Source organism: Eschrichtius robustus, chromosome 11 (assembly GCF_028021215.1).
Source record: "Eschrichtius robustus isolate mEscRob2 chromosome 11, mEscRob2.pri, whole genome shotgun sequence".
NCBI lineage: Eukaryota > Metazoa > Chordata > Mammalia > Artiodactyla > Eschrichtiidae > Eschrichtius > Eschrichtius robustus.
The window spans coordinates 66,905,907-66,929,976 of record NC_090834.1 but is presented as its reverse complement, the minus strand read 5'-3'; the positions used below and the strand labels follow the sequence as shown (position 1 = coordinate 66,929,976).

The 24,070-nt window shown below is 43.1% G+C and overlaps 1 protein-coding gene across 1 annotated transcript; it reads left to right on the top strand.

Annotated features, from left to right (window-relative positions):
* Positions 1–1,500: 1,500 nt before the first annotated feature.
* NRIP3 (nuclear receptor interacting protein 3) lies at positions 1,501–21,457 on the top strand. The gene is made up of 7 exons (XM_068556453.1): positions 1,501–1,765; positions 14,135–14,296; positions 14,823–14,905; positions 16,766–16,905; positions 17,893–17,945; positions 18,061–18,155; positions 18,454–21,457. The coding sequence occupies exons 1-7, from the start codon at positions 1,592–1,594 to the stop codon at positions 18,467–18,469; spliced, it is 723 nt and encodes a 240-aa protein (XP_068412554.1). The 5' UTR covers positions 1,501–1,591; the 3' UTR covers positions 18,470–21,457.
* The last annotated feature ends 2,613 nt before the right edge of the window (positions 21,458–24,070 follow it).

The window sequence follows — 24,070 nt, the reverse complement described above, 5'->3', positions numbered from 1 at the left end:
GGGGACATTCCACACAGAGGGAACAGGATATTCAAAGGTCAGCCATTTGGCAAGAGGGACAATGGCTCCTTCAAGGAACTGGAGGAAAGAAGGCTCATGAGGCTGAAGTACAGAGTGGAGATGCAGGTGTGGGGCGGACCATGCAAGAATATGGGTCTTTTGAGAGCAATAGGAAGCCTTTTGTGGTGCTCTAAGCAGGGAGGTGAGATGATCACATTTGTAGTTTGAAAAGATTACTCTGGCAGCAGGGAACAATGGATTGGAAGGGAACCAAGGCACATTCAGGAGACCAGTTAGGAGGTCTCAGACATTTGCCTGTAAAATGGGAATAATGATACTATCTCATAAGTTGTTGCCACGATTCAATGAGAGACTGCATTTTAAGTATTTATTCTGGTGCCTGGTGCATGGTAAAGGCTCAGTAAATGTCGTTATTCTTACTTTTGTTGGTTCTCTTCAGGGAGCAGATCTTTCTATTTCATGCCTGCTCCTGTGAGATGTGGTGGGAGAGTGCAGTGGTGGTAGTTTCTAGGGTGGAAAACGTGGTTTGTACTAAGTCACAACGTCGAGGCCAGGACCCAGGATGCCTGAAGGCCCGATTGGAATGGCTTGAGAGTATGACAGATTCACAAAGAAAACCGGGTTCCAGTTGCTCCCGGAGTCATGCTGGAGAGAGCCCGAGTGTTGGCTGAGAAAAACATGCTTTTCTGCCGGGTGTTCCGAAGAGCAGATGTAGGGCTCGCACTCGTGTGCAGTCGCGCGGACGCGGGGACCCTCTTCACTCCTCAGCCCCAGGGTGACCCGCAGGCATCCACCAAGCCCTGCTTCCCTGGCTCGGATGCGCGGGTCCTGGGTCCGCGGGCAGAGGGAGCAGGGAGGAGGGAGGGTCCCCGGAAGGCCGACTCCGGCCGGCCCGCAGGGGCTGCCCCCTCCCCAATCACGTGGGCCTGGTGGGTGGGGACCGATCTGAAGTTGGAGAAATCCCTAGCAATCCAACTTCGGAGCGCGCCGCCGGTCCTCTGGAGCCGGGGCTTTGGGCGCTAGGACTCCAGGAGGGGCGCGAAAGTGGGAACTGGTGAAGCCGAGCAGCAGCGGCGCAGGCGGCAGGACTCGGGGCATGGCCCGGCTGTCGGTGATCCCGGGGTCGGCCACGGCGTGGACAGGTGAGCGGGGACCAGGAGGTGGCGGCGGCTGCCGTGGGAGAGGCCGCTCCTGCGTTGGCCTCCCCACACCTCATCTCGGTCCAGAGGATGCGGGGCACCCACAACGCGAGGGACCGGTTGGGTAAAGCTGCCGCGGTAGACCTTGGTGCTCGGAGTCAGTCTCGCCAGCGCCACTCCTCCTCTCCCGCCCTGTGCCCCAGCGGGGTGGTGCGGGGGTGGGCAGCGGCCCGGGACGCTGGGAAGCAGCGCGCAGGCTGGGGGCGCTGTGCGGGCCCCGCCCCCCGCGTGTACACTGGCTGCTCCCAGTGACGTCACGCTCGGCTATAAAAAAGGCGGCGCGCGGCTCTTGCGGCGCTGGAGAAGCTCGAGGCTGAGGGCTGCTGAGGATCAGGCAGCGACCGGGACGCTGGGCCGCGGGCGCCTCAGCGATGTTTTACTCAGGACTCCTCACCGAGGGCGGCCGCAAGGAGACGGACAGGCGGGAGGCGGCGTCGCTGCGGCAGCAGCGCCGGATGAAGCAGGCCGTGCAGTTCATCCACAAGGACTCGGCCGACCTGCTGCCCTTGGACGGCCTCAAGAAGCTGGGCTCGTCCAAGGACACGGTGAGCCCCCGCGGCCGCGCCCGCCTCGGGGTCCCCGCGCGCGGCGGCCCGTCACCATCGCGCTGTGAGGTCTCCCGGGGCCCGCCCTTTGCAGCTTTCACTGAGTCAGCGGCCGGGCCCCCGCCGGCCGCCGGCCACTGTCGGCTGTCTAGCTGTTGCTCTGTTTCGGATTCCTCTCCATCCAGCATCCCCCTGCTTTAGTTTCTCTCGGGATTCCGTCGTAGCTTTTCCAGCTCGCTCTCCCTTCAGCGCAGCTTCCTCCCTCCGTGTCTCTCCTCTGGAGTAGAAGAGACCCAGCCCTGCCTTCTTGCCCTCAGGTCCCCTTTCCTTCCCATTTTTCTCAATACCGAATTTGATTGCTTGGGGCTTGAGCCTCGCAGCCAGGGTAGCTCCCGCTGCCTCCCAGGCTGCTTGGCCGGGCGCGTGACCCAGACAGAGGTGACTCCTAAGTGGTGTGAGAAGGAGAGAACGAAGTGGGAAGGGGGCTTTCTGGGCAGTCACCACATCCAGATCCACTTGAGTTTTGTTGAATCCGTTTCCCCCCCTATGCAAAATCTACTTCTCCGTTTGATTTTGATCTCATCTACCTTTGACCTTCCAACAGGAGGGCGGGGGTTGGGGAGAGAAAAAGGGTGGACCTTGAAGGTTTCCTGAGCCCCAAACCTCTCTGCATCATCTTCCTCTCCTGCTACTCCACCCCCAAAGAGTGGATAGGGGAAGGAGGCCAGGCTGCTCCAGCTCATCAGCCGGCTCACGTGTGGAGCTGGAGCTGGGGCTGGCGCAGTCTTTTTCTAGCAGGGTTGTTCTTGGCATTAAGAAGGAGAAACTCCAGGACTGGAGGTCTGAGTTCAAAGACCGTACTGTCCTCTATCTATAGGAGGGATCCTATGGGGGCCTAAGGGTTACTAGTGTAAAGAACTGTATCTGACTCTTGTATTTAAGTCACTGGACCAAATTGATGTTTAGCTTTGTAGTTTTATCTGGAATTTTCTTGTAGTTTAACTTGTTTTCTTGAATTTCACGATCACTTCATTCATCTAGGCAATAATTTATGAAGCATTACTTAAATGTCTTTTAAATGAAGTAGATGCTCTGTTTAATTTTTCCAGTATTTTTTGAGCTTTTGGAATGTTTAATTTGTTAGGGAAGGGGGGTGTCAGCCTGGGCCACTGAAATTGCCATTCCCCGCCACAAGATGAGTATGGAGGGCAGAGCTGCTGAATCTACTTCTTCTTCTTCTTCGTTTTTTTAAACAACTCTAATGACACATAGATACCAAGATCAGATTTGCCCTCCCCCATTGTGATAGAGAATCATTTTTAGTTATTTATTGTACAGGGGATGTCTACTCAATTATCCTGCTCTGTTTTTTTAAAAGGTATTTTACCTGCACAAGCCACAGGATAGTTAATCTGATTCATGCTAACTCAGAGTGGTGAGTGACTGAAATGTATTCCTAGAAAAGCGATAACTGTCTTTCTTCCCTCCTTTCACTTTACTACAGTCTAGATTCATTTAGCAAATCAGGTTCAAGTCTTCTTACCTTCAGGCCACAATAATCCTAGTTCCTGCCACAATAATCCTAGTTCCTGGAAGCCTCAGCCAATAAACAGTAATAGGAAAATAAGTACAATGTGGAATTTTGTTTCCCTTCATGCTGGATTTAAGATATGATTGACATTTGGTTGTCCTGGGATGTCAAGTAATTTCCTAGCCCTGAGGAACTGCCTCTCCATTCTTCTGCCTAGCATTCTTTATACTGCTTCATCCTGTGTAGGAAGAACTCCATCTGCTTTTCTGACTCCAGTCTGTCTTAGCTGAGCCACACAGGAACTGATAGCATAGAACATAGGCAGTAGGCTGGAAGGAAGACGCTTCCTCAAGAAGCAGGTTATTGCCGTGGATGTGACACACAGCAGTTTACTGTGAGACCCTGAACCATGGTTCACAGCTTCTCTCCCCTGCCTCCCCCCACTGCCATGAGTTGATGTCCCTCTCTCACTGTTCTCACACCTGTAATGTGCAAGTGATTGCACGGAAGAGCTAGAACAGGTCACAGATGCCAAGGCAGACTGAGATAGGGCTAGGAGAGCTCTGAGTACTGGGGTGAGGTGGCATGCTTAAGCTTTCTTGGAACTTATGCTCCTGGATCAGGATAATCTTAGAAATAACCTTAGAAATACTGTATCACTTCACTTTATGGATATATCTGGTAGTGTAGACCAGTGCTGACTCAGTGTTCTCTCACCAAAGTGAAACTTTTGAGGATACAAAAATTAACTGTATAAATCTATAGTACAAACTCAATAAAAGAGGGACAAGAAAAGGGAAGGGATGGCACCAGAGGGAGATAGGGGGGAAAGGACAAATTAGTTTTAATTGATTCTGGGGTTTGTGCCAGTGAGAAGATTGTGGGTTGTATAGTGACCTATATTAGAATTATACTGCTGAGTTTTCTGAATTATCTACCTTTTACCATGCTGTTTCTGTAACGTTCACTATTTGAATCCAGCCTGCCAACTTTTTTTGGATTGGCAAAGAGCATCCATAGGCAGTCAAGTGTGTTCTTGTTCTCTTGGCCCTAGGGAGGTGCCTTTGCCCTTTTCCTGTTTGTGTGTAGTTGGCTGCTACAAAGTCTAAATTAATTTTATTTCTTATGTCTGGCTGTCTTATTTTTGTTTGTCCTTTTATCTTGTGCTCTTTTTTGTGTATTAGATTAAGAACCAAAATCAGAGATATGAGTGAGTAATATTTTATTTCGTTTATTATTATTTTTCTAGTTGATGAGGGTAGAGAAAAAAATCACTCTTGAAGTTTTGCGTATTCTAATTTCTTTTCTTTTAGCTACCAGGTTCGTAACTGTTTTTCTCATTGAGGTAAGGACTTTTTAATTTTTAAAAACAGTCATGTCATGGGATAATATGCTGTCTTTCCTATATGATAATATTACTGACCATCAGGCTATATCCTTACTTATTCAGCAATAGAAAGACAGTTTTGCTTTCCTATATATGATTGATTCTGCTTCTAGCCAAATGCTTTAGCAAAACTCACTAGAATTAGGAGAAGGCTGGGGGGAAGGATGGTGGAACACAGCAAAGCCAACTGACCATGAAATAACTAGCCCTGTACTCTTAGTATCTGATCTACCTGATCAGAATTTCTGTCAATGAGGGCAGCCCTGGGTGGTATCCTGTAGATAAGTTATTCATAATGCCACAAGACATCCATAGTGCTATAGATTTTGGACCAGAGAACTTGGGAGTCTTAGAAGAGGAGCATGAAATACCAGTATAACATCAGGATCTAGTGCAAACTGAAGATTTCCAGAGCCGTGATCGAATCCTAATTACAGCAAACATTATTTGAACACTTGCTATGTTCAGGACACAATGCTAGGTGCTAGGACCACAAAGAAGAAGACAGCAAAGTTTACCTGTACAATGAGTTTATAGATTAGGGGGAAGGATAGGACCAATTAATTAATTTATTCCCCAAATATTTATTGAACACTTATTACATGTCAGGCATAATCTAGGTATTGAAGATATAATAGTGAACCAAAACGGAGTTCCTGCCCTCATAGAACTTACATTCTTGTGGGGGGGAGAAGGCAGAAAATAAATCACGTAAATATATAATATATCAGGATGTAATCAGTGCTATGGAGAAAATAAACCAGGATAAGGGAATAGGGAGTGTAATGGCCAGGGTAGGATGGAGTAGAGCCTTGTTATTTTATTTAGGGTGGTCAGGGAAGGCCTGTCTGATAAGATTACATTATACAAGATACTGAAGGAAATGAGAGAGCAAAATATCTTGGAGAAGAATGTTCTAGGCAGAAGGAACAGCAAGTGCAAAGGCCTGAATTGTCAGTGTGCTTGATGTGATTAAAAAACTGTAAGGAGGCCATTGTGGCCAGAGCAAAGTGAGCAACAGGAGGGCGATAGGAGATAACATCAGAGAGAGAGTGGGAGGCCAAACTACTTAGGGCCTTATAGATCATTGTACAGATATTTGACTTTTAATCTGATATGGGACTGGTGGAAAATTTTATGCAGGGGGTGACACGACATGACTTATTTCACAAAGTAGACTACTGTGTGGATTTCACTATAGAGGGCAAAAGTAGAAGCAGGGAGACTGGTTAGGAAGCTGTTAGATAGTAATCCAGGTGAAAGTTGATGGTGGCACAGAGCAGTGTGCTAGCAGTGAAGGGGACAAGAAAAGATCAGACCCTCAGCTTATTTTGAAGACAGAGCTGACAAGTTTAGTTGAGAGATTGGATTAAGGATCTGAAAGAAAGAGTAGTCAAGAATGACCTCAAGGTTTTTGATCTAGCAATGGGAAGAATAAATTTTCTCATTTACTGAGATGGCTAAGAATACAAGAGGAGTGGGTTAGGGATAGGGAATAAGAATCAGGAATTTGATTCTTGAAGAAGTTAAGTTTAGGATGTCTATTAGCTATTCAGTTGTAGATGTTGAATAGATAGTTCCATGAAAATATAAATAATACCACCAGGAAGCCTATGGTAGTTGTCAAGATATTATAGTCAATAAGCGCTGGAGGAGTTCAGTGGAAGCAGTGATTACTCTGGTCTGGTGCGATGGTGATAAAAGCAGCACATTTGAGTTTGCCCGCTTAGGATTTAGATGCCTAAATGCTGGTTAGGGTTTAGCAGCCACACTGCAGGAACAGTAGAGAACCTGTGACTGCTTAGTGTTGCCTTGTTGAGCTAAAGCATAAAGCAGGATCCATGTCAGGAAGATGACATAGCTATGTCCAAAAGGCCACCAGAGTACCTGCAGCACCTATCTAACTAATACTGTGTATCTTGAAGTACACCTGGAAAGTAGAAGATAGCCCTTGGAAAGGCAATATTTCAGTAAACAGAAAAATAAACCACTTAAGCATATTTACAAAGCAACAGTCAAGGAATGGGAATGCAAGTAGTACAAACTATGTAATGTACGAGTACTGAAGGGATTCTGAAGGAAAGAACTGGATGATATTAATCAAGAAAGGCTTTTTGAAGAAGTAAAGTGTAGAGATTTATTCATTTGGTATTATGCTAAGAGCTGGGGATATAGCTGTGATCAAGACAATGAAGGTCCTTGCCCTTGTGAAATTAACACTCTAGTGGGGGAGTGAAATAATAAACAACTAGATAAGCAAAATAATTCTGGACTTATAATTACTCTGAAAGGAATAGTGGGATATGTTAGTAACTAAAGAAGTGGAGTGCCTACTTTAAATAGTATGGTCAGGGAAGATGTTTTTGAGGAAGTGATATTTGAGCTGAGACTTGAAAGATGAGATCAAGCTACCTATTTGAAATATTAGGGGAAAACATTTCAGGCAGAGGGAATGGCAGGTGCAAGGGCATTAGAATGGGAAAGAGTTTTTGAGCAAGGAGGTGTGGATGAATAAAGGGTAGAGTGGTGTGTATATGGTAGGTATGTGGAGGTTCGAAAGATAGACAGGGACCAGATGGCACAGAGCCCTATAGACTGTAGTAGGAAGTTTGAATTTTGTCTGAAGAACAATGAGAAGCCATTGAAGGTCTTTTGAGTAAGGGAATGTATTATCTCACTTATATTTTTAAAAGCTTACTCTGGTTGCTGTGTAGAGAATGATTTGGAGAAGGGTGAAGGAAGAGGTGGAAGACAAGTTAGGAGGCTGTTGTAGCACAGATAAGAGATGATGGTGGCTTGTATTAGATTGGAAGCAGTAAAGATGAGGAGAAGTAGATCGATACCAGATAAGTTTTGGAGGAAGTAGCAACAGTACAGATCTTCCTCGACCTACGACGGGGTTACATCCTGATAAACACATTGTAAGGTGAAAATACTGTTAAGTTGAAAATGCATTTAATATACCTAACCTACTGAACATCGTATTTTAGCCTAGCCTATCTAAAAAGTGCTCAGAACACTTACATTACCCTGCAGTTGGGCAAAATCATCTGACACAAAGCCTATTTTATAATAAAGTGTTGAATATCTCATCTAATTTATTGAATACCGTATAGAAAGTGAAAAAACAGAATGGTTGTATGGGTACAGAATAGTTGTAAGTGTATCAGTTGTTTGCCCTCGTGATCATGAGGCTAACTGGGAGCTGCAGCTTGCTGCCTCTGCCAGCATCATGAGAGAGTGTTGTGCTGCGTATCACCAGCCTGGGAAAGGATCAGAATTCAAAGTACAGTTTTTACTGAACGTGTATTACTTTTGCACCATCACAAAGTCGAAAAATCATAAGTTGAACCATTGTACGTTGGGGACTATCTATACTTGGGATGGAAGTTTAGGAAAAGAAAAGAATCAAGAATGGATGGGCGTGTAGTGATGCCATTTTACCAGGTTGGTGTAAAGGGAATAATCCAGAATGTTAAAATAGAACAGGACTTTGGAGCTCAAACCTCTTTTATTACTGATGAAGAAGGTGAGACTGAGAGAAAAGTAATGCTTAGAGAGATTAGTGATTTGCCCAAGGTAGTATGTGATAAGTGCTCCTTTTGCTAAAGTAGAACGCCTTCATGGAGGATTAAAGATAAGACTGGGAAGGAGGATGAATTAGTGGAAGATCTTAAATGCTAAATTGAGTATTTTGTGTTTGATACAGCTGGAAAGGGAGCCACTGTAGGGGAAGGAGACCATGAACATAATGTTTTAGGAGATTATTTGAACTTAGCAATAACAGCAGAAATGGAGAGGAAACTACAAGGTGTTAAAGAGGCAGAATTTCACTCACCAAGATGGAGAATACTGGAGAAAGTACAAGTTTTGTGGGAAAGTCAGTGGGACAAGTTAAGTTTGAAAGTGCCTGTGGGGTGTCTAAGTGGAGAAGTTCAAAGAGGCAGTTGGTTCTATGGGTCTGAAACTCAGAAGTGAGGGCTGGGCATGAGATGGAGTCATCATCATAAGGGTAGTAATTTATACAGTGAAAGCAGATAAGATTGCCCTAAAAGGTTTTGTAGAGTGAGAAAGGGACCTAAGATAGAGCAACAAGGAACACTAACATTTTGGAAATGAGCAGAGGCAAAGGAGCCAATAAATGAGACAGATGCAGAATAGACAGAAAAGTGGTTTTAGAAGCCAGTGGAGGAGAGTTTCAAAAAAATGGAATGTTGAGTTTATTGAAGCATTGTTTCTAATGGCAAACATGTAGAAATAATCTACATGTCCATTAGTAGTTAAATAAATTGAGGTATGTTTGTACCACAGACTCATAGGTCTATAGATGATGTGCTATTTTAAAATGCATAAAGTAGGGCAGATGTAAAAAAAATAGGTTCTAAGGTGGTTGGTTATGGGGTAACCTGACATTACATCTGCCTAAGTTACATTGTTGATGTGTGCATGTACGTGTGTGTGCACACATGTATGTGCATGTGCACACATGTACACACACTTCAGTTTTTGCATGATTTGGCAGACACTGTTAGTTGGCTAAATCATCACCCATTTTCAGCCCTTTTCTATCTACCTGACTCTTCTACACAGAAGCTAAATTCATCCAAACCCCCTTGCAGTTAGAAGTGGCTGTGGGAATTCTGACCAAGAAGATATAGGCAGAAGATTGCTGAGGGAACTTCTGGGAAAGCTTTTGCTTTCCTGATAAAAAGGATAGATGGCACAGAGTCCCTTCCTCCTTCCTCCTTCCTTAGATGTGGATGTAATGCCTGGAGCTGGGGCACCCATCATATGACCATGAGGGAGTATCCAAGAGAATTACGGAAACAGTAGCCCTGAAGTTGTTAAGCTGCTGAATTAATGCCAGCAGCTGCCTACCTCCAATCTTCTTGTTATGTGAGAAAAAAATACACCTCCATTTAAGCCATCATAAGTTGGCTTTTCTTATGGCTGTATGCTTTCTTAATGTATAGGGTATATTTTTAAAATTTACTTTTTATCAAAAAACACATGTATACAATTTAAAACTTAAAAAAACTTAAACTGTTCCTTAATTATCTTATACCTTCCCATCATGTCCCCTCTCCTACTATATTAATATTGTAATATGTTAATAACAATTAAATAGCTATTTGGGGTCAAATCAGCATTTACTGCTTACATTATTATGACTATATTCATATTATTCACAGCTGAGTCAAATACTATACCATAATTATGTTTCCTTTCTCATACAAATATTTATTTTTATCAAAATTAATAATTGCCTAGTTTTTTCCCTTTGTTTAATTTTCTATATAAAATTTAAATCTCCTCCAAGTACCTTAAAACTGCAGATGATCTAGCAGGTTCTTTTTTTTTTTTTCTTGGAGACATCCTTCCTGGAGTGCTCTATCCTCCCATTTCATTTTGGACTGGTTGCTCTCAAAGCCCACTACACAGCCAATATCCTGGACTTTTCCTTCAACACCATTTTCAGAATTTCCCTTGTTTCTCTTCTCTACTGTATACTCTATTTCTTGGATCCTATGCTTTTTCTTTGTTTGTTGGTTTCCCTCGCTTTGGTGGAGTATATCCTTCAGAAGCTGCTTTAAGGATTCTTGGGAAATAACTTTCCTGAGTCTTAATTGATAGCTTGGCTAGGTTTAGAAATTATGTGCTGTCAGATTTGTTAAAAGTATCATTCCATTGTCTTTTAGCTTCCATTATTACCACTGAATAGTCCTATGTAATTCTGGTTCCTAATCCTTTGTATTTGAAATCATCTTTTTCTCTTTGGAAACTTTTGGAATCTTTGTCATCCATGATATTCCAAAAATTCTTGATGATGTGAAATCTTGGTTTGGGTCTTTTATCTTTCATTATGCAAGGCTCCATGTGAGCCCTTCAACTCATATTCTTCAGTTCTGGTATAGTATGGCACTCCACCCTCATTCTTAGCTGCTGTAGGAATCTGTTCTAAGCCTAGCCGAACTGTCAACCAACCAGAGTCTTTTGATTTACTCTTACAAAAAGAATAAAGTTTTGGCATTCTTCCCAGTTGTCTGGATCAAGTAGGGGTCTTATGCAGGCTTTATTCTAATCTCTTTCCAACCCTAATCATACCCTCCATTTGTAGAGGTTCTAATACCTCTAATTCCTCAGCTTTTCCAGGGTTTTAGTTTAAGTAGGAAAACTGCTTTTACAGCTAGACCCCCAAGTATAAAATAGTTCAAATATAATAGTTTATTTTTTCTTAGGTAACAGTTCTAGTGGAAAGGTCAACAAGACAGCCCTCTTCCATGTAGTCATTTAGGGACCCAGGCTGACAGTGAGTGGCTCTTCTGTCTTCAACATGTTACCTCCAGGAAGGTTACCCTAAGGGTCATCTCCATTCCAGCCCGTCACAAGTGGAAAAGAATATGGAGGAGTGTACACAGGAGAGGTTTACAGGTCAGGCCTAGTGTGTCACTTCTACTCACATTCTGTTTGCCAAACTCAGTCACATGGCCTTGCCTAACTACAAGGAAGGCTGGGAAACATAATCTAGGTATCTGTCCAGAAAGAAGAGGAGATCATGGATTTTAATTAGCAACTGGCAGTCTCTGTCACTCCAGTGTTCCATGAAGTAAAATGGTGTGAGGCACTTAGCTTTCTCTAGTCTAGGTCAGTTACCAGTTTTTCGTCTGCTTTTTAGATTCCAAAATTTTGTCAAAATCTCTTTTTTTGTTATTGTTGTTGCTTACTTTACTATTCTCTTTGTTCTTGTAGGTTTAGGCCTTTCTTGTTCCTTGACTATCATTTTAGTGAAATTTTCGTTGGGAGCAGAGGTAAATGTGCAGTTACGTTGTCATTTAAAACATGAGGGCAGGGACTTCCCTGGTGGTCCAGTGGTTAAGACTCCACACTTCCAGTGCGGAGGGTGCAGGTTTGATCCTTGGTCAGGGAACTAAGAGCCCATACGCCATGTGGTGTGGCCAAAAAAACAAACAAACAAACATAAGGGCATAATTAAATGGCTACAGAAAAGCATCTCTGAGGTTCATATGAGTTTATTGGCTGTGAATTTTCAACTTCCGAACTATACTATGAAGACTCCTAGTTATAAAAATGAATGAAAAGAATTATATGTACTGACATAGAAAAATGCCTTTCATATATTAAACAAAAATTTAAAAATTTAGAAGAGTGTTACAGTATGATCCTGTTTTTATTTATGTTTGTAGATGTATTAAAATTTTTGGAAGGATATACTTCTAAATTTAATGGTTGTTCTTTGTAGGGAGTAGAACTGAGAAGGTTTGAAGGGTTGCAGAGACTTTCCCTTTTAATTGTATATACTAAAGTGACATTTGAATATTTTATATTGAAGATGTATTATGTTTGAACCTTTTTTGGGTTACTAAATAAAGGAATAGTCAGCAGGGCCGAACGCCCTAGAGAAGTCAAGTAAAATGAAGGCTGAAATATGTCTGTCGGATTTGGAAATTAGGAGATCGTTATTGGTGTTGTGGGATCAGAAGTGATTTTAGTGAAGAAAATATAGGATGTTAGGAAATAGACTAGTGATTTCGACCGTTTTTTAAGACCGTTTAAGGCAGGGTTGTGATTAGGACGTGGCACTGAGGAGGCAGGATCTGAGGGTTTGTGGAGGAATTTTCTTCCCAGTGTGGGAGAACTTTGAGTATGTGTATAGCCTGTGGAGAAAGGGTAGAGTAGGAAAATTCAAAGAGAGATGACTTCAAGGAAAACGATTTCAGAACCTTCCTTGTTTGCCTGATCTGTCCAGTGATGATTAGACTCCTCTCAAGATTCAGAATAACCAGGTAAAGTGGTGTTGGGCGAGACCACTGTAGAAGGAAAGCCTCGAACTTTAGGTTAGGAGGGCTTTGTTCAGATGGCCTTTGAAGTCCCTTCCAGTCTTCAGTTCTACAAATCCAGCTTATCTGAGTTGGTCATGCTAAGCATGGACCTGACAGAAACAAACACCTGCTTTAGTATGAATCTAGGCTTATTAGTGAGAGAGATAAGAATGAAGAATTTCTGTTTCTTTTGAGGAGCAAAGCATTCTCCCAGGGTCCAATCAGGAAATCAGAGTTAGCACTTCCTCCAGCTCCTTGTCAAGTTAAGAAGCTCTCATTTTCTTTTAAATGCCCCTCTCTCTCCTTTTCCCAAGGATACTAATTTAAAATCTGCCTTGCCAAGAATCAGTGTATTTTGGGAAACCATTTCTTCGCCTCACCAGGGTTACAGCAAGTCATGGCTCTGACTCCATTCTTCCTCAGAAATCTGTAATATGGTGGAAATGAAGACCTCCTGCACTTCTACCCCCTTCCTGGGGAAGGTTCTAGGCTCTGGGCTTCTAGGAGTAACTCTCTTCCCCCCTAGAATTGGAATGCTATCTAGTATGTGTCACATAGAAACTTGGGGTTAGACTCCATCCTTTGAGGAATTTTCAATATTATTGTAAACTAGGAATAATATGCTTTTGTATAGAAATTTCTCAGGTCAAATGACTTTAAGAGGTGGCTTACACTTCCTGGAGGCCACTTTGAGTAGAAACAATAGAGCATAGATATATCTGCCCTAGTAACTCTCCTAAGCTCTATCAAAGAGCAGACTTGATTTCATATTCCTCATTCTTCTCCCTAACCTTAGGTATCCTGGCACAGATATAAGGTCTAATTAAGTCCCCTGCTTCTTGGCCAGTTTCTGTCCCTTTTATACTCCACTTTTGGCCCATTGAAGAGAGCGGGAATGGATGACAAGCACATGGCAGGAGGAGCCTTATGCTCCTTGAGGTCCGGAGGATAACAGTAAGGATGATTCCTCTGGGATCTGCCAGGTTCTAAAGTGTGTCTCCTAAGAGGGTTATGCAGCAGGTATGAATCCCTGTCTTCCTATCTCATCCACCCATGGATAACTCAGCCCACAGGAGAGCCAAGTCACCAAGGCACATGTATTTGGGTCCAAAGGATAATACTGTGAGGGAGTGAGACTTGAAATAGAAGTACGCAGAACTCCTGAAAACCAGTGCTAAGAAGGTTTCTTTGGCCTGTGAGAATTAGCTTCCCTTTCTATAAGTCCCTTGGAAAGATACATTTATTCCACATAGACTATGACCACTTTCCTCCTGAAATGCCCTTGTAAGGGAAGGGAAAGCAGAAAGCCCAGGTAGTACAAATCACAAGGGTCCCTTAGTTCTCTTTAGCCATGGACTATCAGCCCTGTCCGCATTTCCCAGGGTCCCACATTGCTCTTTCATTCACTCAGGGTTGCCTACTGCAAATTGGTTTATAGTTCCTGCTCTGATAATACCCACGAAGTCCCTACTTGAAGGAAGAATAAATAAGAAGCAAAGATGGAGCTCAGTTATGGGCAGCTCCTTCATTATTTCTGCAGCACCTGGGGGACAATGAGAGAAGGGGGAAATGACCTGTCATTAAGAAGCCTCTGCTTTCTGTTCCTCAAGCAACCTCATAACATTCTGCAGAGGCGCCTCATGGAAACCAACCTGTCAAAGCTCCGAAGCAGTCGTGTCCCTTGGGCCTCCAAGACCAGCAAACTCAATCATGCCAAGTCTGAGGGGCTAAAGAAGTCTGAGGATGATGACATGATTTTGGTTTCTTGCCAGGTAATGTTCTGAGAATAGCTTTTCCAGGTTTTCTGGAGAATAAGATTTGGGCCCATTATCCCAATAATGGGGCCCTCTTCTCCAAATTGTATAGAATGTAGGTCTTATCATGGAATTCATAAATGAGTTTTAAGGGGGGCACTCCATGCAACACTGGAAATATATGCAGTAATTTGTATGCATGTGCATCTTTGTGGGGAAAAGGACTAAATGTTTCATCAGATTTGCAAAGGAGTATGTGATACACACACACACACACACACACACACACAAAATTAAGAGCCACTTGGTGTATAGAATGAAATACCCAAAGTCCTTTGGGATCCTCTGTAAGCTCTAGATTCAGCAGGAAAAAGAACCCCTCAAAGGAGACTCAACAATGGATAAAGATGGGACACTACCAACCCATAATTGTGAGGATGCTCTCCAACCCTGCCTTTCATATGACATCTGCTGCTTGCTCTTTGGATCTCCCTTCCCTTTTGCTTCTCTGGCTCCTATTGAACAGTATGTTTCCTCTCCACAGTGTGCTGGAAAGGATGTGAAAGCCTTGGTTGACACAGGCTGTCAGTATAATCTCATCTCTTCAGCCTGTGTGGACAGACTGGGGTAAGTAGCCACTTGTGCTAGAAGTCAGATGCTAATACACTCTTTGCTTAAATTTATTTTGAAGTCCAGGCTTTCCATTAACTCCCACCAATTAAGTTTTGAGCAAAGACCTTTGGGCTCTGGAATGAGAAAGTATGAGATCCTTGGCTCATTGCATGCCATGCCCTGATCCTGATTTGTGCCCTGCCCAGACAACAAGTTAGAAGGATCTGCCCTGCTGGTGTACCCCAGAGAAGTAAAATCAGGGATGTGGTTGGCCTTAGCTTACTTGGGGTCCTTCTGGAGGCCACACTGCCTGTCCCAAGAAGCATCAGTGAGACCGTGGAATAGAGCTGCTATTGCTGTTGGGCCTGAACCATCACAGGGGTGATTAGTACCTTTCCTCTCTGCAAATAACAGGTAAAATCAGATCTTACTGCTGCCCCTGCTGGGGACTGGATGTGAGGCAGACACCTCATATATTGGATATCTTCAGTTCTTTAACAGCTGGAATTGGGTTCTCCCTCTTTTTTAGTCAGAGAAAGCCATTTTGTATCTTTCCTCCTTTTCACTCAATCTGTACTTTTATTTCCTTTCTTCTTCCTTCTCTTTCCTCCAAAGTACTAGATGGGCCCTGAGGTCTAGCCCAGAAATGGGAGGATCAACCCAATATCCTTTTCCACTTCTCTAGCCCTAAGTACAACAAAGCATTCCCCAGCCAAAATCTCTGTATTGAAACAATCACTAGGGTAGATATAATGGCCCATTTTAAGCTACTTTCAAAATATCCCTATTCTTAGGCAGGGCTTGCACAAGTCTTGATTTGTATAATCAGTGACCTCGGCCACATGTTCTGTTCCTTCTCATTTCTAACTTCTCCTCGCCCCTCACCACCACTGTGACTCTTTGAAGCTGGCTCTATGGGTTTTGTGCATTGTTGTTTAGGGCGGTGGATGGGGTGGGGTGGGGGGGGGAGTGCAAGGACACAAGTGCTCCTATGAGAAGAATCCTGAGCTTTTTATGTGGTGAAGAGATGAGCTATAGTGCAACATGATGTTTCCAGAAAGACTAATAATGTCCTGGTGCATAATTAGGCAGAAGACTGCCATGATTCCGGAGGAATTAATAACCGTCTGTAAAATTGCAATTATTTTTCTTTTGGATGGGGTATAACACCAGAAGAGAGGAAATGGAGTAAAGCAGAAGTATTGGCACAGAAAGTCCATAATTAAGTATTTATCCACCAACTCATAATAGCTCGGTGCTAGCTGTTCCAATCAGCTTACATAACTGTGTGAAACCTTGGTGCTGTTCTTGCCTTCCTCCCCTAGATAGACAAGTTAAATTAATTAGGACTTTCTCCACAATATGCCTTGCTGATGCCAATATCAATGCACTTAACAAATAAGTACCTGCCTCCACCATCCTTATAGCCTAAGACTAAATGATGAGGATAGACTGAAATAGACAAAGAGAAAATTAGACACTGAACAAAGCATCTTCTAAAATTAGGATTTACCTGCCTTCTCTGAGATCTGTTACCCACAGATGGATAAAGGATATGTTAACTAAATTGCCTTGCACATAGGTAGGGATGTTGAGATGCAGAAAAGGGTTCTCTGAGTGTGTCAACTCTCATATTCCACCAGTGCAGATAGTGACATAGCTTTTTGAGAACAGGAGCTGAATCTTTAGTTTTTTATATCTCCTGGCATGTTTAGGATAAAGTGCTGAAACAAGAAGTGTAGACTAGCATTTTATTTTGGTAAATTAACCCAGGAAATCTCTGGAAAATTCCAGCTGTGTGTCAGAAGGTAGGCATTGCCAGATTCCACCAGAAACTTCTGCCAAGGGGATTCTGGCATTTCCTCTCTTGTGCAGACTCAAGGAGCATGTCAGATCTCACAAGCATGAAGGAGAGAAGCTTTCTCTACCCCGACATCTGAAAGTAGTGGGCCAGATTGAGCACCTAGTGATCACACTGGGCTCCCTCCACCTGGACTGCCCAGCAGCCGTGGTTGGTGAGTAGAATGGGGGACTGGACTTATGGACCCCTAAGTTAAACCCTCTCCCTCCTTCCACCAAACCCTCATGGGATTTTATGCCTGTAAATATTGACTTCTTCAAAATCCCAGGTTTCCACTTTTTTGTACTATAAATCTTGTCCCAGTTTTTGCCTTCTGAAGTACCAGATGGGCCTTGAGCTACGTTCAAGACATGTTGAGAATCACTGAGAGAATAAAAAAATTCAAGGGGTAAGAAAACAAACATTTCTGTGTGCCAGTAAAAATGGCCCCTGAGAGCTTTCTGTGGGCTAGCTGGAGGTAGAGGGCAAGATCCTTTTACTCCTTTGCCATAAATCCCTTCATAATTTCCCACCAACTCCTATACTTTCCCTCATGTACTCTATTCTAGAGTACTCTAAGTTCCTGGTTTTTGTCCAAAGGCCTTTGTCCTTTAGAGTTAAAAAGACTTCAGTTTGAATCTTGACTCTATCACCTTTTTTTTTTTTTTTAATTTTTTTATTTATTATTTATTTATTATGTTTATTTTTGGCTGTGTCGGGTCTTCGTTTCTGTGTGAGGGCTTTCTCCAGTTGCGGCGAGTGGGGGCCACTCTTCATCGCGGTGCGCGGGCCTCTCACCATCGCGGCCTCTCTTGTTTCGGCGCAGAGGCTCCAGACGCTCAGGCTCAATAGTTGTGGCTCACGGGCGCAGTTGCTCCGCGGCATGTGGGATCCTCCCAGACCAGGGCTCGAACCCGTGTTCCCTGCATTGGCAGGCAGATTCTCAACCACTGCGCCACCAGGGAAGCCCCACCTTTTAACTATAATGATTTGGGAAAATTATTTAATATAATAAATGCTCAACAGATGTTTATTGGATGGATGGATGGATGGATGGATGGATGGAAGGAAGGAAGGAAGGTAGGTTGCATAGAACCTAATGGTGATAAGGCTGACTTCTAAACCAACATGAAAATGGTTAAATCTTAATTTTTTTTATTAGAGGACAATGAGAAAAACTTGTCCCTTGGTCTCCAGACTCTCCGATCCCTGAAGGTAGGATTGATTCTACATTCCCATTGGTACTTCTTCTCTGAGGCAAGGGTCCTCTTACATGGAGACCCCATAGTGGGATCATTGACGGTAACCAGTGATTCTCCTTTGTTTTCAGTGTATCATAAACTTGGATAAGCACCGGCTGATCATGGGGAAGACAGACAAGCAAGAAATCCCTTTTGAGGAAACAGTTTCCTTGAATGAAGACAAGTGAGTGCCCAAATGGGTCAGGTCAAGTAAAATCCATTGGTCATTACTGGAGGGGTTCTCACACAGGATATTGGGTTGTATCCTGCTTTTGACCTTCAGTCATACCACAAGTATACCCCTCCTCACCCCCAGAGTTCACAATCCCACAAAACTCTATAGCCCACATTTCAGAATGAGCAGTGATGATACTGCATAGAGTGGTGGGGAAGATGAGTAGCTTTTAAACTAAAATTGTACTTGCCTTCAGTCTAACTTCTTTGAATTTGGTATCATTTCTTTTATTTCTTTCTCATTTCAGCACTTCAGAAGCATAACTACAGCCTGCAGCATGTCTGCACGTGTGCACACATACCAGGTTGACAGATTAAGAAAACTGGGTTTGAACCAAATGCAGTAGCAACTTGCTTTGGACCAAGTCCTCCCCTCTAATAGAAGCTCCAGGGGGTCCTTCCCACCCAGACCTCTCTAGATTTTAGTCTGTGCTTAGAGATCTTGTCTGGTTATAGCCATTGTTTTTTACTCCTTTGATCACTTAATTTATAGACCTTTTTGACACTGCCAGGTCTCACTTGTGGCCTATTTCTCTGCTTCTTCAAGGAAATTGCTTTTATTAGTCAAGTATAGGGACTGCCAGGTTCTATTTCTCCATAGATACACTTGCTTCTTTTCCTGTAGTTAAAGTGTCTGACCTTTACCTCCTTTCAGCTATTTCAAAGAGATGCAGGGTACCTATGGCTCAGAATTAGAATTTCTTCTAATTCATTCATTGATTTCTCAAGTATGAATTAATCTGAAAGAGCCCAGAGAAATCATCTAGTCCAACCCTTTCATTTAAAGGTCTGGAGAGGCAATTGAATTGTCTAAGCTCATATACTGAGTCCGTGGCAGAGGGGACCTAGAATTCAGACCTGACAAGCCAAGGCCAAGGCCATGTTCATGCTCATTTGTTGCGTCAAGCCTTGAGAGGAGGATGAAGCGGGGGGGGGGGGGGGGTGTTGTAAAAAGGCAGGGTAGGAGAAGGCTATGCTTTGGGGATGGATGCCAGAGGATCTGGGTAGCCCTCTCTCCTGTGTGCTAAGCCCACTAGAAGTCCCCTGACCCAAACTGTCACATTTAGGTGCTTATCTTGGTGCCTAAAAGCCATGGGTATAAAGATGAATGAGGTGGCTTCTCACCTTGAACGTCTTGGAGGGGAGGAGGAGGAAGGACTCACAGACAGAAGAACATTAACCACTCTCTGAGATGGAATTGAAGGCTTCAGTAAATAATCTGGGCATCATTGTCAGATGTTGATAACCCCAAGATCCAGTCAGTATTTCTGCCTAGCCTGTTATTTGTCTGCATCAGACTCAAGTAGCTGGGAACAGGAGTGGGGAAAGGAGATGAAAAAACACAGAGCAGGTCCAAAATAGAAGGATAGAATCAGTTGATGGGAAAGCCTACCTAGGGAAGCATTTCTGGGATGGGGGCCAGGAATGAAACTTCCTGGCAGGGAATTGAGGGTTGGGAAGCTCTTCAGTTCTGTCCTGGTATAAGGAAAGAGGGAGGGCAGGAGCCTGCCCAAGAGTTCACAACAACTTTTTCTGACTCCTCAGTGTTTCCTGACCCCTCTCAAAGAGGTCATGGGGTTTCTTGAAGTCTTTCTGTTGGGGTGTCAGTTGGGCATATAGATACCTGTAATGGAATCTCCCCTTCAGTTTGGTCAGAGATGTGCTCAGAGAAGTCAGAAAAATAGCCAGCTGTGGGTGTCCCTTTAAGAGATTCCCAAGTCTACCCTTGGTTCATAGCAGCAGTTCCTCGAATATTTAATGATCCTACTTCAAACTTTGCCAGATCCCACCAACAATCTTGTCTAGCGTTAAGCTACTGTCTCTATCAAACAACTCTTTGGAACTCTGAATGTTTTCAGCTTTTCAGAAGCTCCCTAAAGACTAGGAACTTGGTGATGTGACCCCCACTTGAACAGCTAGGCAGCCATACTGTAGCCAGTTGTCACTGCATCACCCCCAGGCCCCCTTCTTATCAGCCTCTACAGAGAAAGCAAGATGGAAAACTAAGCACAGCCACAGTAGGGGAGGCCACATCTGTAGCTCAGCGGGGGTGATCCCATGTTACCAGCCTTCAGTGCCCCCTCAAACTACCCCCATTTTCTTACATGGGGGCACCTGCACCTTTCCATTGAGGCCTCTCCACTCTCCTCCCTTACCTATCATTGTACCACTTTGGCCTGCTTCTCATCCTAGGACTGAGCTGAAATACTTCACCTCTTCCCTAGTTGAATGTTCCACTCTGAGCCTTGACTCTTGGCCACAAGTGAGGCATGTTAGAAGTTCCTTGGCCTGGTTTATCCTTATTTGGATTCCCTGTGGACCAAGTGAGGCCAGGAGTTCTCAGGTGCTAGAAAGATGCCACTGATTTTGACCCTTCAAGTTCAGGATTATATGGCATCAGGGGGTTGATCAGATGGCCTTTAGTGATCTTTCTGGCCTCTGAAAATCAGTCAGTGACTTTCCAGTTTTGGAATAAAGACAATTGGGGTGATCTGAGCTTATGGTACCATAATCTCACTCCATGCAGTTAGATCATTTGAATTCACTAACTGAATAATTGTGCTTTAAACCTCAGGCTTGATAGAGGTACCTAAAGATGTCTAAAGATAATTATAGGAAGTCTTGAGCTTCATTAATTTTCTTTAAATGCTTCCAGGTTGATTACTCTGATAGCCCATATCTCCTTGATATTCATGAGGAAGCACTGGGTCCACTTTTCTGAGGCTGGCTAGCTAAGCAGGGAAGGTCAGTTCTTCCCAGAATCCTAGAAAATTCTCTCTGGTACCTCTGATTGAGGGTGTGGGAAGAGAGTGTCTACTCAGGTCACAGTTCTGAAGACAGGCGGTAGCAAGAAGTAACTCTGTAGAACTGTAACCCTCTCATTCCTTATTAGATGTCCAAATAAAATACAGGGAGTTTGAAAAATATTGTCTTTGTCATTTGGTATTTCTATGCCTGACTTATTTGAGGAAAAAATGTTTTCTGACTTTTCTATTTCCTTGCCCTGCACAGACCCCAACTGGTAAGATTTTCTATTCCTTAGCTCAAAGTGTCTATAGATGGGTTGCTTGGTATGTCAGCTGCCTTTACTCTTGTATAATAGAAATATCTTTCCAGGCTGGGCACATGGAGGAGACGAACTGGATTCCTCCCTCCTTCTGTTGCCAGGCCTCTGCATTGGCACTTTATCTGCTCAGTGTTTCTGGCTGTGTTGAGTTTATTTGTGAGATTAATGTAACAATAAAGTGAAATCTTCCCCTCTGTGTGCTTGTCTGACAAAGTCTTTGTGTCAGGTCCCCTGGAAGATTGGGGAGCCCAGGCGTAGCCCAGCTGCATCTGTGTTTCTCTTAAAGGATCTTCTGAAATCAAGGCTTTGTCGTCCTCATTTCCTCCATTGCTACTAGCCCTTTTGCTCCCTCTTACTGGCTGTATGTCCTTGGGCAAATTAGTGAACCTCTGTGAGCTTGGCTTTGTAATCTATAAAACAGAAGTGATAATAGTACTTACTTTACAGTATCAAATGAGATAACCTGTGTAAAGTGGTTGGCTTATGGTAGTCCCTCAAAGATTTAACTGTTTGTGAGAGCAATCTTTTATGGTGGATCCCCAGTGTGTGAGAGAACATTTACTTCTAGCAATTTTATTTACGAATTTACTTTTTATGAATAGATTTATTTATTTAGAAAGGAAATACTTATTTGGTTCAAACAGATAAGAGGTTTGGGAAGGGGAAGGGTTGAATGAACCTTAATATATAGTTAAAGTTAAGGTCTAAATGACGTTGCAAATAACTGCATTTTACAGATGATAGAAACTTACCTTTTAAGTGTTAATATTTTTAGTATTTAAACAGTGTAGTTATTAAATAGTCAACAAGAAACATTCTATACCTATGACAGTGGTTATCACAATCTAGAATTATGTTTCTACCACTACTCAGATGATATTACCATTCCACCTCAAAAGGTTTTCTGTCCATTTATTCTAAATATAATAAATGTAAAAAGACTTAATCAATCTGACTCTTAAACAATGAGCAACAGAATCAAGATTCATAATCACCTTAATAGAACGAAACCAACAAAATTGTTTTAACAGAGGTTAAAAAATACATCCTGACTTCCATTTTAAAAAAATCTATTGCACTTGCACAGTAGGGGAGAACTTGGATTAACAGAAATTCCTGTGAAGATGATATTGGTGTTTAGTTGATTGCACATTCTATATGTAGAAGTATCAAGGACTCTGTGTGTAGGAGATGTCATTTGTAAGACAGGGATGTATATATAATCCGTGGAGCATCCAGAAAAGGGCAGTGGTAACCTCATTATGGTCTTCAGAATTGTCATGTGGAAAGTGTTCTTTCTGGCACCAGAAAGCAAGCATTTCCAATAGGTGGAGGTTGCAGAGAGGCATATCCTGACTCAGTTGGAGGGAAGCATCTACTTTAATCCAGGTACTATACTAATTTATACAAAGAAGGTAGTAGTGTTCACAGTTTTGCAGAAGGAAAAGCTAAGGCTCAGAGTAGTATCAAGACACAATTGCTTAGCACAATTAAATGGACTGTCTCTAAATTCTCTTTCACTGGGAGTGAAAGGTGGGATGATCATTTCCTAGCAATATTGGAGAGAGATTTCTGCATTGGTTGGAAGGTTAGACAAGGAGACTTCCAAAGTCATTTCTAATGCCAAAATTCTTTGATTCTAGGACATCTTTATTAAATGGCATTGTGAATCAAATGTAGTTTCTTTTTGACTCATTGCCATCACTACAAACATAGACTCATTAATTTGGACTGAAATTATGAGCTTTTTATGCAGCTTTGAAGAGTTGCAGGCTACTGTTCTCAAGAAGTCAGAAAGCAGAGACGTACTAGTCTGTGTGTTATAGCTTGGACCCCTCAGTTAGCCGCTACTTCTTCCTTCCATTATCAGTGCATCCTAAGCTATACTCCTATCTTATTTTATGCTTACTTGTCTGGTCAGTGACCTACTGGCAGCTGTTTCTCACATGGTGTCAAGCATGTGGGCATTGTGACATCTGTTTTCTCAGAGACCTTTTTATTCAAGGGTTGTGGTATGTTTCAGAAGACTGGGGCTGCCAGATGCCTGACCAGAATGGAGAAAAAGCTGGGTCTTTACCTGCTTTTAGGTAGTGACTTGTCCCAAGGTTCTAGCAGCCTGATGACTACAAGCCCTGTTCTTTCTTTCCAGCACCTTCATCACACTCTTTCCTGGACCTATGCCCCTAACCAGCAAATCCCAGCCACCAAAATCAGAGAGGGGAATTCAATCCTGGCATTGTTTTTACTGGAGGCAGAGTAGCCTCCCAATGTGTAATTAATACAGAAAACCCAACTCTTCAGGGAACCCACATACTCCAATGCTGACATACTTAAACCCTTGAACAGGAGAAATAAGCTGGGAAGAGGGGGTGTGGCTGATCTAGTAGAGATACTTGTGTTTGCCAGAGGAGAGACTTCGAGGACAAAGGGAGTGGAGACATACAATCTTCTGTGTTGTGAGCCTGGATAACGGGAATTTAACTTTGCTTTCATCATTTGGCAAACTAACATAGACTACCTTGGGATTCTGTTGTGAAATGCTGAACTCCTTGGATACACTGGATGCCCTTGTACTTGGGGGGCTGCTATAGTGGTTCTCATCTTACTTATTTGAAAATGGGTAAGGACATGAGAATTTCATTGTTTCTGGGCTGCCCATATGAAGAGTCAACTACTCTGTTTTGAAGGTTCTACAGAAACTATCCCCCACGTGTCTGAGTTCATAACAGCTTCTCTGTGGTAGATAAGAACCAGTTGGAGAATAGAAAGTACATTAAAGTGAATAGGTTTCATAAAGA